This window comes from Bufo gargarizans, chromosome 10, assembly GCF_014858855.1.
Source record: "Bufo gargarizans isolate SCDJY-AF-19 chromosome 10, ASM1485885v1, whole genome shotgun sequence".
NCBI classification, from domain to species: domain Eukaryota; kingdom Metazoa; phylum Chordata; class Amphibia; order Anura; family Bufonidae; genus Bufo; species Bufo gargarizans.
The window spans coordinates 12,914,883-12,930,478 of NC_058089.1; the positions used below are offsets into that span (position 1 = coordinate 12,914,883).

Genomic DNA, 15,596 nt, shown 5'->3' on the forward strand with positions numbered 1-15,596 from the left:
CATTCCCAGCTATACAAATGGCACGTTGTGCCCAAGCACGGAGGACCTCAGGGTCCACAGACTCATTAGCTGCCTTAGCGGACTCAGCTAATTCAAAAATTTTTGCTAGGGGCCCAAATATGTCCAGCAGTTTATCTTGGCATGCTCGAAGAGCAGAATCTAGGCCTCTCCTAGGATTCCAGCCAGATTTAGATAGAAATTGGACCATCTTAGGGTCTACTGATGGTGTATCGCACACTTTGTTTGGTATTAAGGGCCGCGGGCATTCAGCCCTGAGTTTTTTACGCGCCTCCTTACTGAGGGGGCAGCGGACTCTGGACTCTAAGTATTGGGCTACGTGATCCAGCGGTAGCCACTCAGCTGACCTTGGGTGGTGCAAGGAGTCAGGATCAAATAATGGCTCTCCAGAGGGGTCGGTCAAAGGACCGGATGAACCCAATGCAGCCTGGGATGTAGACGGTATAGCCGCAGTAGCGGAACTGTCAGTAGGTTGAACATATGGGGAGTCAGACAGGTCTGCATCTGGATATTCCTCATCCTCAAATCTAGCCTCCTCATAGTCGGAACCGAATTCGGATCCTGAGACTGATTCTGGTTGTGCTCTGGCACATTTCCAACTCCTCGCCTTTTCTGCCTGGCGGGAAAAGGCTCTCTTGCGCGACCTTGGCGCGCCGTCTTGGGTGGCTATGGTCACACCAGTCAAATCAATTCTGGAGGTAGGATGGGAAGTAGCACCTGCTTGGGTATCAACTGAGGGTGTGGGGGGCTGGCTCTTAAGTGCATCTGCAATTGTCATGGAAAGGGATTGTGACATAGATCCCATTGCCGCAATAATAGCCTCTGACACAGAGCGCTGTAACATATCAACCTGGTTAGGGTCTAGTGTGAAAGGGGCTGTACTAAATTCAGGTGCTGTAGGAGGGGAGTGAAATTCTACCTCAGACTCCTCAGCTATAGAATGTCTGGATGGGGTATGTGACATGGTAACTGAGGTAATATTGAGAGATTTAATGTATAAATCTGGGTTAAATCTATAGACCTAATAACAGGGTAGTATGGAGAGAACAAATAATTTAATTGGGGTGAGTTACCCCACAAGACGCAGAGAAGAAGTGCAGAGAAGAAAAACGCAGCCTGGCAGCAATAAACCGAGGATGTGACTGACTGATTGCGCGCTTACAATGTAAAATGGCCGCCGAAAATCTCGCGATAGAAAACGTGAGATTTTCGGAGTGGCCAGAAGGGATCCAAAATGGCCGCCGAGATTCTCGCGAACGGAAGGATCCGTGCGAGATCTCGGGGCAGTGCGGCTAAAATGGCGACCGGACGAGGAAGCGCAAGGTATTATAGGACTGAGAGGAAAAACGGGCGAACAAAGGGGGGAGTACAGGGTGGGTCGGAGTGAGAGAAGGGAAGACTTGATAAAGAAAACAATGTGGTATAGGGAAATGAAAAAATGGCGCGCAACCTGTGGAGAAAAAATTACAAATACATTTGCAAAATGACACCCACTATAATAAATGAATAAGTGGGTAAAGACCGCACCCTGTAAGGAAGGAAATGTATATATATATACAGTGTATTACATATAACATTCGAAATTAGGCACAGTGAGGTACTTAGCTGTGGCAGCAGCAAAGAAAGAGGAAGGCTTCCTGCAACAGAGACTATATATAGGGGAGCAAGTGGGAGGAGCTTGTTACCATGGAGATATGCTAATCTCCTAAGTTTTTTCTTTGCTGCTGTGGTTTTGTCAGTAAAGAGAGTTATAGCAATAGGAGCCTCCGTGTCTTGAAATAAAATCTGTATGTAGTGAGCTCCCTCTAGTGGTGGCTGTATAATCTGTATGCAGTGAGCTCCCTCTAGTGGTGGCTGTAAAATCTGTATGTAGTGAGCTCCCTCTAGTGGTGGCTGTAAAATCTGTATGTAGTGAGCTCCCTCTAGTGGTAGCTGTATAATCTGTATGTAGTGAGCTCCCTCTAGTGATGGCTGTATGACTTGTATGTAGTGAGCTCCCTCTAGTGGTGGCTGTATAATCAGGTGATTTTCCTATTTCATGACGTAAAGTCATGATTTTATTAAAGACACGGAGGCGAGTATTGCTATTCTCCTTCTTTACTCTGACCAATAGCAGCAAAGATAAAAAATAAATATTGAACATTTGAACAGCCCCTCCCCATAGTCCCAGTATAACAGGCCACTCCGCCTGCAAATCCTCCTCTTTCTTTGTAACTCAAGTCCGAACATCCAACAGAACCGGAAAAACCAAGAGTCCCAGAACATCATGGAACAACAACCGCCTTCCATCCGGAAGCGAAACGGGAAGAGCCGGAAACAGCGCCGAAGGATGCTCCTCGACTTGTCCACATCAACCAACGGTCGGAACCAAACTGCCGACGACGTAGACCAACAGACGCCGCACACCGGGCCGGTCTCAACCTGAAAAGGTGAAAAAACAGAAAAATGACAGTAACAAAATTGGGACATGGCATCCAAAATCAACTGGTTGCGAACAAACCTACTCAGGAAAAACTCATAGAGTTAAGAACAACATGCGTATGACACAAATCAATACTATCTGCAGAATAAACATCATTCATAATAATAAACATACATATAGGGAGGGAACTCAGGGTGGGCAATACTCGCCTCCGTGTCTTTAATAAAATCATGACTTTACGTCATGAAATAGGAAAATCACCTGATTTTATTACAAGACCCGGAGGCTCATATTGCAAGTTCAAAGTTAAGACAAATTCTCAATGATTGATGAGAAAACGTGAGGACCTGGCCGAAAGTAAAATTCTCTGAACGTGGACACTCTGGACCAGTCCGCCAACTTCAAAATGTCCTCCAACCTGGCGCCAGCCACCGCCAAAGAGGTAGCGGATGCCCCCCTAGCAGAATGCGCCGAAAAAATGGAAGTGTCCACGCCCGCCAATTCCATGATCCACTTCATCCACCTAGCCAGCGTGGGAGTGGTCACCGGGGCAAACGGACGAATGGTAGAGAGGAAAAGATGAGAAAACTCCCGTGATCGATGAATGGAAGTGCGAGCTTCATACTCCTTGAGACATTCCACCGGACAGAGAGAAGGCGAGGCCGGGAAAGCCGGATAAGCGACTGAGCGTATGTGAGACTTGGTCCTCCTAGAGATGTCAAAGGAGACCCCCTCCGGAGTATACGAGCGGGCATCATAATCCAAAGCCCGGACGTCAGACACCCGCTTGCAGGAAATTAGACAGAAAAGAGTGACCAGCTTCGCCGACAGTTGCCTTAAGGACAGGTCTGAATTCTGAGGCCAAGAAGATAGAAACGAGAGGACACAAGACACGTCCCAAGTAGCCGAAAATCTAGGTCTAGGAGGCCGAGACATCCGAGAGCCACGCAATAGACGGCACACCAAAGGATGTTGCCCCGCTGGAGTACCGTCAAACCCCTGGTGGGACGCAGAAATGGCCGACCTGACAAGGCTGATCGTGCGATAGGCCTTGCCCTGGTCGAAAAGAGAAGATAGGAAGTGTAAGATCTCCGTCACAGGTGCCGAAACGGGATCCAAGTCCCTAGCCACGCACCAGCGATCCCAAGATCCCCAGGCAGATCTGTAAGATCTTCTGGTTCCTGGGGCCCAAGCGTTCTCCAACAGGACTCTAGCTGTTCCCGAAACTCCCGGGACCTCCCAGGGTCCCCTGAAATTCGACACGCCAACAGGCGCAGAGATCCGTCCAGGAGGAGAGGATGTAGCTGGTGATTCGGACCTCGGAGGAGAGTCTGAGATGTCGGGAGCAAGTACGGGGTCTCTATCATCATTTCCAGAAGGTGAGGAAACCACGACTGGGAAGTCCAAAACGGGACCAGCAGAACCAGATCCGCTGAATGACGGCGTACGTGGATCAGGGTCCTGGGGATCAGCTGAAAGGGGGGGAATGCGTAAAGCAGACCCCGCGACCAATCCTGTAGGAACGCGTCCACAGCTTCGGCCTCCGGGTCCGGGCGCCAACTGTAGAAACGTGGCAGCTGCGTGTTCAGGCGGGAGGCAAACAGGTCGATACAGCAAGGCCCCCAAAGAGACGTTAAGGAACGGAACACTGCTGGATCTAACTGCCAGTCGCTGGAGTCGGAGAGATATCGAGAGCTCCAATCCGCCCGAATGTTCTGGACGCCCGGAAGATATTCCGCCAAAACAATCAACTCCTTGTCTAGACAGTAGTCCCAGAAATCCTTCGCCAACCGAGATAGGATGGTGGAACGTGTACCGCCCATGCCGTTGATGTAACGCACTGCCGACACGTTGTCCATGCGAAGTTGAATGCAAGCCTTGGCCGTGTCTCTCGTGAAACTCTTGATTGCGAACGAACCTGCCAACAGTTCCAGCGCATTGATATGGAATCCCGCTTCGTCCGCTGACCAGCCGCCTCCGGTTGAGATCCCCTCGCAGTGAGCTCCCCAGCCCGACAGGCTGGCATCCGAATCCACCACGAAGTCTGGACGATGACCGAAAATAGCCTTGCCGTTCCAAGCCTGTAAATTGTGGATCCACCAGGATAGCTCCTCCTTGGTTTCCTCGTCCAGGGAAATCCAATCCGCATAGGAAGCCCCCCTCCGGAGGTGGAAAATCTTCAGTCGCTGGAGGGCCCGGTAGTGTAGTGGGGCTGGGAAGACCGCCTGGATAGAAGAAGCCAGAAGGCCTATGATCCTGGCCAGTTGACGCAACGGGATCCGGGAAGACGACCTGGCTCTGCACAACTCCTTCCGAATGGACCGGACCTTGGCCGGTGGTAGGCTGAGAGTCCCTGCCGTGGAATCCACCAGAAACCCCAGGAACTCCATCTCGCGAGCCGGGGTGAGACAGGACTTCTCCTGATTGAGAAGGAAACCCAGATCCGACAGGAGATCCATCGTCCAGCGAAGGTGATTCAGTAACACCGCATGATCCTGTGCCATGATCAGGATGTCGTCCAGATAGACGATGAGGCGAACTCCCCGACTGCGCAGCCAGGCCATAGCAGGGCGCATCAGTTTGGTGAAGCACCACGGAGCAGAAGAGAGGCCGAAAGGGAGGCATGTAAACCGCCAAATCCTGTCCTTCCAAAGGAAACATAGAAGGTTCCTGGACGCGTCCTCGACAGGGACGGTAAGATACGCGTCCTTCAGGTCCAACTTGACCATCCAATCGCCCACCTGAAGTAGGTCCCGCAGGAGATGGATGCCCTCCATCTTGAAATGGCGGTACCTGACGAACGCGTTGAGAGCGCGTAAATTGATGACGGGCCGAAGCTGGCCCCCTTTTTTCGCCACCAAGAAAATGTTGCTGATTATCGCACCAGTGGATGCCGGAGCTGGCTCTATGGCCCCTTTGTGGAAGAGCTCTGATAGCTCTGAGTCCACAAGTATGCGGCCCTCTACCGACAGCACTGCCGGTTGTGGGGGCGGGATGGATTGGTGAGAAGATGTCAGCTCTATGTGGAAACCCCTGACCGTGGAGAGAATCCATTGGTCCGAGGTGATGCGCGACCAAGCTCGAGAAAAGAGCTGGAGTCTGCCCCCTACACAAACAGTTGAAGAATTGAAATGAGGCATCGGTCTTACCATAAGGACGTCTGGAACCAGGGTTTCCTCTGTATCCTCTAGGCCTCCAGGATCCTCCCCGGGAAGGGAAGAAAGATGATGTCTCTCGCCTCTGCTCCTGGAATGCAGGTCTCTGGGAGAAGGAGCCTCTGCCCGTAGCACGGGATTGGAAATGGGCACGGCCGGACAGACGGCCCCTGAAACTGCCGGCCCTGGTAGAGACCCTACCGTGAAACACCCGTTTCATTGAACTCTGGGCCTTATCGAGTGCTGTAAAGGCACCAACAAAACGGCCTAAGTCCTTAATAAAAGACTCGCCAAACAGTAAGCCCTGGGCCTCCTTACCGGCCTCAGTGAGCGCCAAGTTGGAGAGTTTAGGCTCAATCTTGAAAAGTATGGCCTTGCGCCGTTCAATGGCCAGGGACGTGTTGACGTTACCTGCCACGCAAATCGCGCGCTGCACCCACTCGCGCAGCTCTAGAGGGTCTACCTGTTTACCCTCTGCCTTGGCAGCCTCGGCCAGGTCAAAAATCTTTGCCAGGGGGCCAAATATGTCCAGGAGCTTGTCCTGACAGGCACGCAGGGCCGACTCCAGACCCTTCCTCGGATTCCACCCAGATTTGGTGAGGAATTGGGCCATTTTAGGGTCTACCGCTGGAGTCTCGCACACCCTGTTGGGAATAACGGGTCTGGGGCATTCCGCCCTAAGCTTGTTGCGCGCCTCTTTGGAGAGGGGGCAACGCACTCGGGCCTCCAAATATTTGGAGACATGCTCCAACGGCAACCACTCCGCAGACCGAGGGTGGTGTAGGGAATCCGGGTCAAAGAGAGGTTGCCCTGATGGGTCCGTCAAGGACACGTCTGCTGCCGAAAGCATGGAGCTGCACCCGGGTAAGGGGTTTGAATCTATGACCCCAGAAGGGTCGTCCTCTGCCTCCTCAAAGGCGTCATCTATCGCCTCCTCATCAGAACCGACTTCAGAGCCGGAAGCTGCATCCTGTAGTGCTCTAGCACTTTTCCAACTGCGCGTATGTTCTGCCTGACGCGTACAGGCTCTCTTGCGCGAACCCAGCGCGCCAACATTGGTGGAGACAACGTCACCAGTCAAGCGTGTTCTGGAGGCAGGCCCTGGCCCGGTAGGTTTAGAAACCGTAGCGGGCTGTGGGGTGGGAGAGGCAGCTGGATGGGTTGCAAGGGCTTGGGCAATAGACTGGGAAATGACCGAAGTCATTGATCCCATGGCCGCAGCAATCACATTAGATAAAGTATTTTGAAAAACCAGGGAAGGATCCGCAGAGGGCGTCCCCATATCACAATCGTCCCCAGAAGGGGTTAAATCAGCCTGAGGCATATCCTCTTCCATAGGGCCCTGCCCACTGAGATCTGTATTGGGCATAATCACACAGCCCGCCTCTATATCAGTAGTGAAAGGGTTAATCTGAAAACTAATCCTACCCTAAGAACTCCGCTGGTGAGGATTTTCCCCAGCCAGGGAGAGGAACTAGAGAGGGGAGAAAAACCTGATAGAAAAAACAGGAGCCGGTAAGCAGGGAGGCCGCCGAGCACAGGAGCCGGAGAGCAGATGCAGGGCAGTGCGCGCCGAGACTACGGAGCGCCGCACTGAAACCGGAAGCGGAAGCGCCCGAGATCTCGCGAGATCTCGGGCGGAGCGAAGCGCGGCAAGCAGGAGCGCCGGCGGCAAGATCAAAGGTGAGCCGCGGCGCGAAAGATAAGCGGATGGGAAAGGGAGACCGAGGGGAAGTGCGCAGTGTGAAAGGGACTGGGAGAAAACTCAGTCAGATGTCAAAAAGTAAAAACCCTGATAGGGGAAGGGACAGACAGAAGGGGATGATAACCCCAAAGGAGGTAATCGGACACACAGGGTACTCCTGAAGCACAGGGTCACCAGAGCTGTGCTAAGGAATCACACAGCATCAGGCCATGGGAGATCCCACAAAACAACCTGCAAACAATAGAGTATCACATAAAACCCCAAAAGGGAAAAAACTACAATAAGAGAAAACAGTAATAGTAATCAGACAAATATCACAGGTACTTATCTCTGCGGTCAGCAGCAAAGAAAGAGGAGGATTTGCAGGCGGAGTGGCCTGTTATACTGGGACTATGGGGAGGGGCTGTTCAAATGTTCAATATTTATTTTTTATCTTTGCTGCTATTGGTCAGAGTAAAGAAGGAGAATAGAAATATGAGCCTCCGGGTCTTGTAATAAAATCTGTATGTAGTAAGCTCCCTCTAGTGGTGGCTGTATAATATGTATGTAGTAAGCTCCCTCTAGTGGTGGCTGTATAATTTGTATGTAGTGAGCTCCCTCTAGTGGTGGCTGTATAACCTGTATGTAGTGAGCTCCCTCTAGTGGTGGCTGTATAATCTGTATGTAGTGAGCTCCCTCTAGTGGTGGCTGTATAATCTGTATGCAGTGAGCTCCCTCTAGTGGTGGCTGTAAAATCTGTATGTAGTGAGCTCCCTCTAGTGGTGGCTGTATAATCTCTATGTAGTGAGCTCCCTCTAGTGGTGGCTGTATAATCAGGTGATTTTCCTATTTCATGACGTAAAGTCATGATTTTATTAAAGACACGGAGGCGAGTATTGCTATTCTCCTTCTTTACTCTGACCAATAGCAGCAAAGAAAACATAAAAATATTGAAACATGTGATCAGCCCCTCCCTATAGTCCCCCTATAACAGGCCACACCGCCTGCAAAGCCTCCTCTTTCTTTGTAAGTCCAAACACGAAAAAGTCCAACTGAACCGCCAACCAGGAACCGGAACAGCCTGGGAACAAAGCGCCATCCATCCGGAAGCGAACTGGAACAACAGGAACAACGCTGAAGAATCTCCTGAAGCCGTCCACATCACATGATCGGCTGGAATCAAACTGCCGACCCTCCGAACCAGGACGTAGACCAACGGATACCACCGAATAGGCCGAACTCAACCTGAAAGAAGGCGAAAAACAGAGCCATGATAGAAGCAAATTGGTGCATCGTATTCACAAACAAATGGTTGCGACAAACCTACTCAGGAAAAAACTCATAGAGTTAAAGCAATATGCAAATGACACAATCAAAATCATTCCTATTGTAAAACTCACATAGGGAGGGAAAACATAGGGTGGGCAATACTCGCCTCCGTGTCTTTAATAAAATCATGACTTTACGTCATGAAATAGGAAAATCACCTGATTTTATTACAAGACCCGAAGGCTCGTATTGCAAGTTCAAAGTTAAGATAAATTCTCAATAATTGACGAGAAAACGTGAGGACCTGGACGAAAGTAAAATTCCCTGAACGTGGAGACTCTGGACCAGTCCGCCAGTTTCAAAATGTCCTCCAGTCTGGCACCAGAAACCGCCAAAGAGGTAGCAGATGCCCCCCTAGCGGAATGCGCCGAAAATACAGAAGTGTCTACGCCCGCAAGTTCCATGATCCACTTCATCCACCTAGCCAGCGTGGGAGTGGTCACTGGGGCAAAAGGACGAATTGTCGAAAGGAAAAGATGCGGGAATTCACGTGACCGATGCAGAGAAGTGCGAGCCTCATACTCCTTGAGGCAGGCCACTGGGCAAAGTGAAGGTGAAGCCGGGAAAGCAGGATAAGCGACCGAGCGTATGTGGGTCTTAGTCCTCCTCGAGATGTCAAAAGAGACCCCCTCCGGGGTGTACGAGCGTGCATCAGAGTCCAAAGCCCGGACGTCTGAAACCCGCTTGCAGGAAATCAGACAAAAGAGAGTGACGAGCTTCGCCGATAGTTGCCGAAGGGAAAGGTCCGCATTCTGAGGCCAAGAAGATAAAAAGGAAAGGACACAAGACACATCCCAAGTGGCAGAAAATCTAGGCCTAGGAGGACGAGACATCCGAGAACCGCGCAGGAGACGACATACTAAAGGATGTTGTCCCGCAGGGGTACCATCAAACCCTTGGTGAGAGGCAGAAATAGCCGATCTGACCAGGCCGATTGTGCGGTAAGCCTTGCCCTGGTCAAACAAAGAAGATAGGAAATATAAGATCTCCGTCACAGGTGCCGATACGGGATCCAAGTCCCTAGCCACGCACCAGCGAGCCCAAGACCCCCAGGCTGATCTGTAAGATCTTCTGGTGCCTGGGGCCCATGCATTTTCCAAAAGGACTCTAGCTGTTCCCGAAACTCCTGGGACCTCCCAGGGTCCCCTGAAATCCGACATGCCAGCAGGCGCAGGGATCCGTCTAGGAGAAGAGGATGTGGTTGGTGATTCGGACCTCGGAGGAGAGTCTGAGATGTCGGGAGCAGGTACGGGATCTCTATCATCATCTCCAGAAGGTGGGGAAACCATGACTGGGAGTTCCAAAATGGGACCAGCAGTACCAGATCCGCCGAATACCGCCTCACATGAATCAGGGTCCTGGGGATCAGCTGGAATGGAGGAAACGCGTAAAGCAGATCTCTGGACCAATCCTGCAGAAACGCGTCCACCGCTTCGGCTTCCGGGTCTGGGCGCCAACTGTAAAAACGCTGTAGTTGCGAGTTGAGACGGGAAGCAAACAGGTCGATGCAGCAAGGACCCCAAACTGACCTTAAGGAACGGAACACCGTTGGATCTAACTGCCAGTCGCTGGAATCGGAAAGATACCGAGAACTCCAATCTGCATGAATGTTCTGGACGCCTGGAAGATATTCCGCCAACACAATCAACTCCTTGTCTAGACAGTAGTCCCAGAAATCCTTCGCTAAACGAGACAAGATGGTGGAGCGGGTGCCGCCCATGCCGTTGATATACCTCACCGCTGACACATTGTCCATGCGTAGTTGTATGCAGGATCTGGCCGTGTCTCTCGTGAAGCTCCTGATCGCAAAAGATCCAGCCAACAGTTCCAGCGCATTGATATGGAATCCTGCCTCGGCCTCTGACCAACCGCCTCCAGTCGTGATCCCCTCGCAGTGAGCTCCCCAGCCCGACAGGCTGGCATCTGAATCCACCACGAAATCCGGACGATGGCCGAAAATCGCCTTGCCGTTCCAAGCTTGCAGATTGTGGATCCACCAGGATAGTTCCTCCTTGGTCTCCTCGTCCAGCGAGATCCAATCCGCATAGGAAGCCCCCGCCCGTAGGTGGGAAATCTTCAGGCGCTGCAGAGCCCGGTAGTGGAGCGGGGCTGGGAAAAACCGCCTGGATAGATGAGGCCAGCAGACCTATGATCCTGGCTAGTTGGCGTAAAGAAATCTGGGAAGACGACCTGGCTTTGCACAACTCCTTCCGTATGGACCGAACCTTGGCCGGAGGTAGGCTGAGCGTCCCTGCCGTGGCATCCACCAGAAACCCCAAGAACTCCATCTCGTGAGACGGGGTGAGGCAAGATTTCTCCTGATTGAGGAGGAAACCTAGATCTGACAGAAGATCCATGGTCCAGTGAAGATGATCCAGTAACACTGACCGATTCTGGGCCATGACCAGAATATCGTCCAGATATATGATGAGACGAACTCCACGACTGCGTAGCCACGCCATAGCCGGACGCATCAGCTTGGTGAAACACCAGGGAGCCGAAGATAGGCCGAATGGGAGGCACGTGAACCGCCAAATCCTGTCCTGCCGAGAGAAACATAGAAGGTTCCTGGACGCGTCCTCTAATGGGACAGTAAGATAAGCGTCCTTCAAGTCCAGCTTGACCATCCAATCGCCCACCTGTAGGAGGTCCCGGAGGAGATGGATGCCCTCCATTTTGAAATGGCGGTATCTGACAAACGCGTTGAGGGCGCGTAAATTGATAACAGGCCGAAGTTGGCCCCTCTTTTTCGCCACTAGAAAAATATTGCTGATTATCAGGCCCGGGGACATCGGAGCCGGTTCTATGGCTCCTTTGCGGACAAGGTCCGACAGTTCTGAGTCGACCAGTACGCGGTTTTCCGCTGAGAGTATTGCCGGGTGCGGAGGTGGGATGGATAGTGGAGAGGACGTCAGCTCGATATGGAAACCCCTGACCGTGGACAGGACCCATCGGTCTGAGGTGATGCGGGACCAAGCTGGAGAAAAAAGACGTAGTCTGCCCCCTACACAAGCCTTTAAAGAATTGAAATGAGTTGGTAGACTCACCGTAGGGACGTCTAGAAGACGGATTCCCTCGATATCCTCTTGGACGCCAGGAGCTTCCTCGTGAAGGGAAGAACGAAGACTGTTCTCGTCTGTGCTCCTGGAAGGAAGACCTCTGGGAGAAGGAGCCTCGGCCCGAACCACGGGACTGAAACTGGGCACGGCCGGACAGGCGGCCCCTGAAGCTGCCGGCCCTGGTAGAGACCCTACCGTGAAAAACCCTCTTCATAGAGGATTGGGCCTTGTCTAGGGCCGTAAAAGCCCCCACAAACCTCCCGAGGTCCTTAATGAAAGGTTCTCCAAATAAAAGGCCCTGGGCCTCCTTTCCAGCCTCCGTAAGAGCTAGGTTAGCCAATTTTGGCTCAATTTTGAAGAGAATGGCCTTTCGCCTCTCTATGGCTAAGGACGTATTCACGTTCCCAGCTACGCAAATGGCCCTTTGTACCCATTCGCGCAACTCTAGCGGATCAACCTGTTTGTTCTCGGCTTTAGCGACCTCCGCCAGGTCAAATAGCTTAGCTAGCGGGCCAAATATGTCCAGGAGTTTATCCTGGCAGGACCGTAGCGCCGACTCCAGACCCCTACGCGGGTTCCAATCGGATTTGGAGAGGAACTGCGTCATTTTGGGATCGACCGCCGGAGTCTCGCATACCCTGTTAGGGATGACAGGTCTGGGGCATTCCGCCCTAAGCTTATTGCGAGCCTCTTTGGAAAGAGGACATCGCACTCTAGCCTCCAAATATTTGGAAACGTGCTCCAACGGTAACCACTCAGCCGAGCGGGGGTGGTGGAGCGAATCTGGATCGAACAAGGGTTCCCCAGACGGATCCGTCAAAGATGCAGGCATACCTTCTGCAACAGACGTTAGGGAGCTACACCCGGGTAGGGGGTTATCATCCATGACCCCTGATGGGTCCTCCTCTGCCTCCTCAAAGGCGTCATCTAAAGCCTCCTCCTCGGATCCGATCTCAGAGTCGGATTCCAAATCTTGCAGTGCTCTAGCACTTTTCCAATTGCGCGTACGTTCTGCCTGACGCGTACAGGCTCTCTTGCGTGGACCAGGCGCGCCAACATTGGTGGAAACATCATCACCCTTCTTATTTCTTTTTCTGGAGGCTGGCCCTGGCCCGGCTGGTTTAGGAACCATAGCGGGCTGCGGGGTAGGAGAGGCAGCTGGATGGGCAGCAAGGGCCTGAGCGATAGTCTGGGAAATGACCGAAGTCATTGAACCCATAGCCGCTGCAATGGCATCAGACAGGGTTGACTGAAAAGCCAGGGAACTACCTGTAGGAGCCAACACTGATTGGCAATCCTCCCCAGAAGGGGTTAATTCCACATGGGGAATGTCATCCTCCACTGGGCCCTGCCCACTGAAATCGGTATTGGGCATAATGCTGTTTGGCTGCAGCCTGCCTCTAATAATAGTGTGGGAAGGTAAGGGTTAATAAAACTAACACTTATTAATCCACTAACGACTCCACTGGCAAGAGGTGATTTCCCCAGCCAGGGAGTAAGAACCGATGTGCACTGAGAGAAAAAACCTGCAAAGGAAACGATCCTATGAGAGCAGAGGCCGCTGCACCGGAGTGCCGCAGTGAGAGGAAAAACCGGAAGCGGAAGTGCCCGAGATCTCGCGAGCAGAAGAGACAGCCGGCGGCGAGATGAAAGGTGAGCCGCGGCGGAAACGAACCCCAGGGAGGGGGGAAAAGAGAGGGGGGGTGAGCGGACTGAAGCACAGCCAGCAAACCGCAAAATACCCCTAAAATAAAAGCAGGAAAGGACACAAAACGAGAAATAAGTCTCTCCTGGGACTTGAACCAGGGATGTCTAACCTATAGGGAAGACCACTATACCATCAACTATAGCATTAGCACACCTACAATAGAGGTGCCCCAGAAAAAAGGGGGGTCCCCAGAGCTGTGCCTAATGAAATAAAGGCATAAGGAAAAGGGGGGTGGTGATTAACCCAATAACCTCTGTGAAAAGGCAATGGAAAACTGCCAAAATCGTCAATCAGACATATATCACAGGTACTTATCTCTGCGGTCAGCAGCAAAGAAAGAGGGGGTTTGGCAGGCGGTGTGGCCTGTTATAGTGGGACTATGGGGAGGGGCTGATGACATGTTTCAATATTTTTATGTTTTCTTTGCTGCTATTGGTCAGAGTAAAGAAGGAGAATAGCAATACGAGCCTCCGGGTCTTGTAATAAAATCTGTATGTAGTGAGCTCCTTCTAGTGGTGGCTGTATAATTTGTATGTAGTGATCCCCCTCTAGTGGTGGCTGTATAATCTGTATGTAGTGAGCTCCCTCTAGTGGTGGCTGTATAATCTGTATGTAGTGAGCTCCCTCTAGTGGTGGCTGTATAATCTGTATGTAGTGAGCTCCCCCTAGTGGTGACTGTATAATCTGTATCTAGTGAGCTCCCCCTAGTGGTGACTGTATAATCTGTATGTAGTGAGCTCCCTCTAGTGGTGGCTGTATAATCTGTATGTAGTGAGCTCCCCCTAGTGGTGGCTGTATAATCTGTATGTAGTGAGCTCCCCCTAGTGGTGACTGTATAATCTGTATGTAGTGAGCTCCCTCTAGTGGTGGCTGTATAATCTGTATGTAGTGAGCTCCCCCTAGTGGTGGCTGTATAATCTGTATGTAGTGAGCTCCCCCTAGTGGTGACTGTATAATCTGTATCTAGTGAGCTCCCCCTAGTGGTGACTGTATAATCTGTATGTAGTGAGCTCCCTCTAGTGGTGGCTGTATAATCTGTATGTAGTGAGCTTTCCCTAGTGGTGGCTGTATAATCTGTATGTAGTGAGCTCCCCCTAGTAGTGGCTGTATAATCAGTATGTAGTGAGCTCCCCCTAGTAGTGGCTGTATAATCAGTATGTAGTGAGCTCCCTCTAGTGGTGGCTGTTTATTCTGTATGAAGTAGTATGAACTGTCCCTTTAAATGAGTGACTTGTGGGAGGTGTGGCTGTGTGTTTTAAAGAAGTTCTGCACAGGAGATGATGATGCAGGACAGGGGGGCACATACTTTCTGCACAGGATATGATGATGCAGGACAGGGGGGCACATACTTTCTGTACAGGGAGTGATGATGCAGCACAGGGGGGCACATACTTTCTGCACAGGAGATGATGATGCAGCACAGGGGGGCACATACTTTCTGCACAGGGAGTGATGATGCAGCACAGGGGGGCACATACTTTCTGCACAGGGAGTGATGATGCAGGACAGGGGGGCACATACTTTCTGCACAGGGGGTGAAGATGCAGGACAGGGGGGCACATACTTTCTGCACAGGGAGTGATGATGCAGGACAGGGGGGCACATACTTTCTGCACAGGATATGATGATGCAGGACAGGGGGGCACATACTTTCTGCACAGGATATGATGATGCAGGACAGGGGGGCACATACTTTCTGTACAGGGAGTGATGATGCAGCACAGGGGGGCACATACTTTCTGCACAGGAGATGATGATGCAGCACAGGGGGGCACATACTTCCTGCACAGGGGGTGAAGATGCAGGACAGGGGGGCACATACTTTCTGCACAGGGAGTGATGATGCAGGACAGGGGGGCACATACTTTCTGCACAGGGGGTGAAGATGCAGGACAGGGGGCACATACTTTCTGCACAGGGGGTGATGATGCAGCACAGGGGGCACATACTTTTCTGTACAGGGAGTGATGATGCAGGACAGGGGGGCACATACTTTCTGCACAGGAAGTGATGATGCAGCACACGGGGGCACATACTTTCTGCACAGGGGGTGATGATGCAGGACAGGGGGGCATACTTTCTGCACAGGGGGTGATGATGCAGCACAGGGGCACATACTTTCTGCACAGGGAGTGATGATGCAGGACAGGGGGGCACATACTTTCTGCACAGGGAGTGATGATGCAGCAGGGGGCACATACTTTCTGCACCGGAGAGGGGA

General features: G+C 51.9%; 1 protein-coding gene across 1 annotated transcript; it reads right to left on the reverse strand.

Moving 5' to 3' along the window:
* Positions 1 to 8,305: 8,305 nt before the first annotated feature.
* LOC122920965 lies at positions 8,306 to 13,231 on the reverse strand. Its single transcript, XM_044270814.1, has 2 exons — positions 11,656 to 13,231; positions 8,306 to 8,524 (listed from the first exon to the last, which is right to left on the reverse strand). Exons 1-2 carry the CDS (start codon positions 13,040 to 13,042, stop codon positions 8,520 to 8,522), a joined length of 1,392 nt encoding a protein of 463 aa, XP_044126749.1. The 5' UTR covers positions 13,043 to 13,231; the 3' UTR covers positions 8,306 to 8,519.
* Positions 13,232 to 15,596: the final 2,365 nt, after the last annotated feature.

Excerpts from the sequence above, each read along its gene's own strand:
- LOC122920965 (XM_044270814.1), bottom strand. The coding sequence starts at position 13,042 with ATGCCCAATACCGATTTCAGTGGGCAGGGCCCAGTGGAGGATGACATT.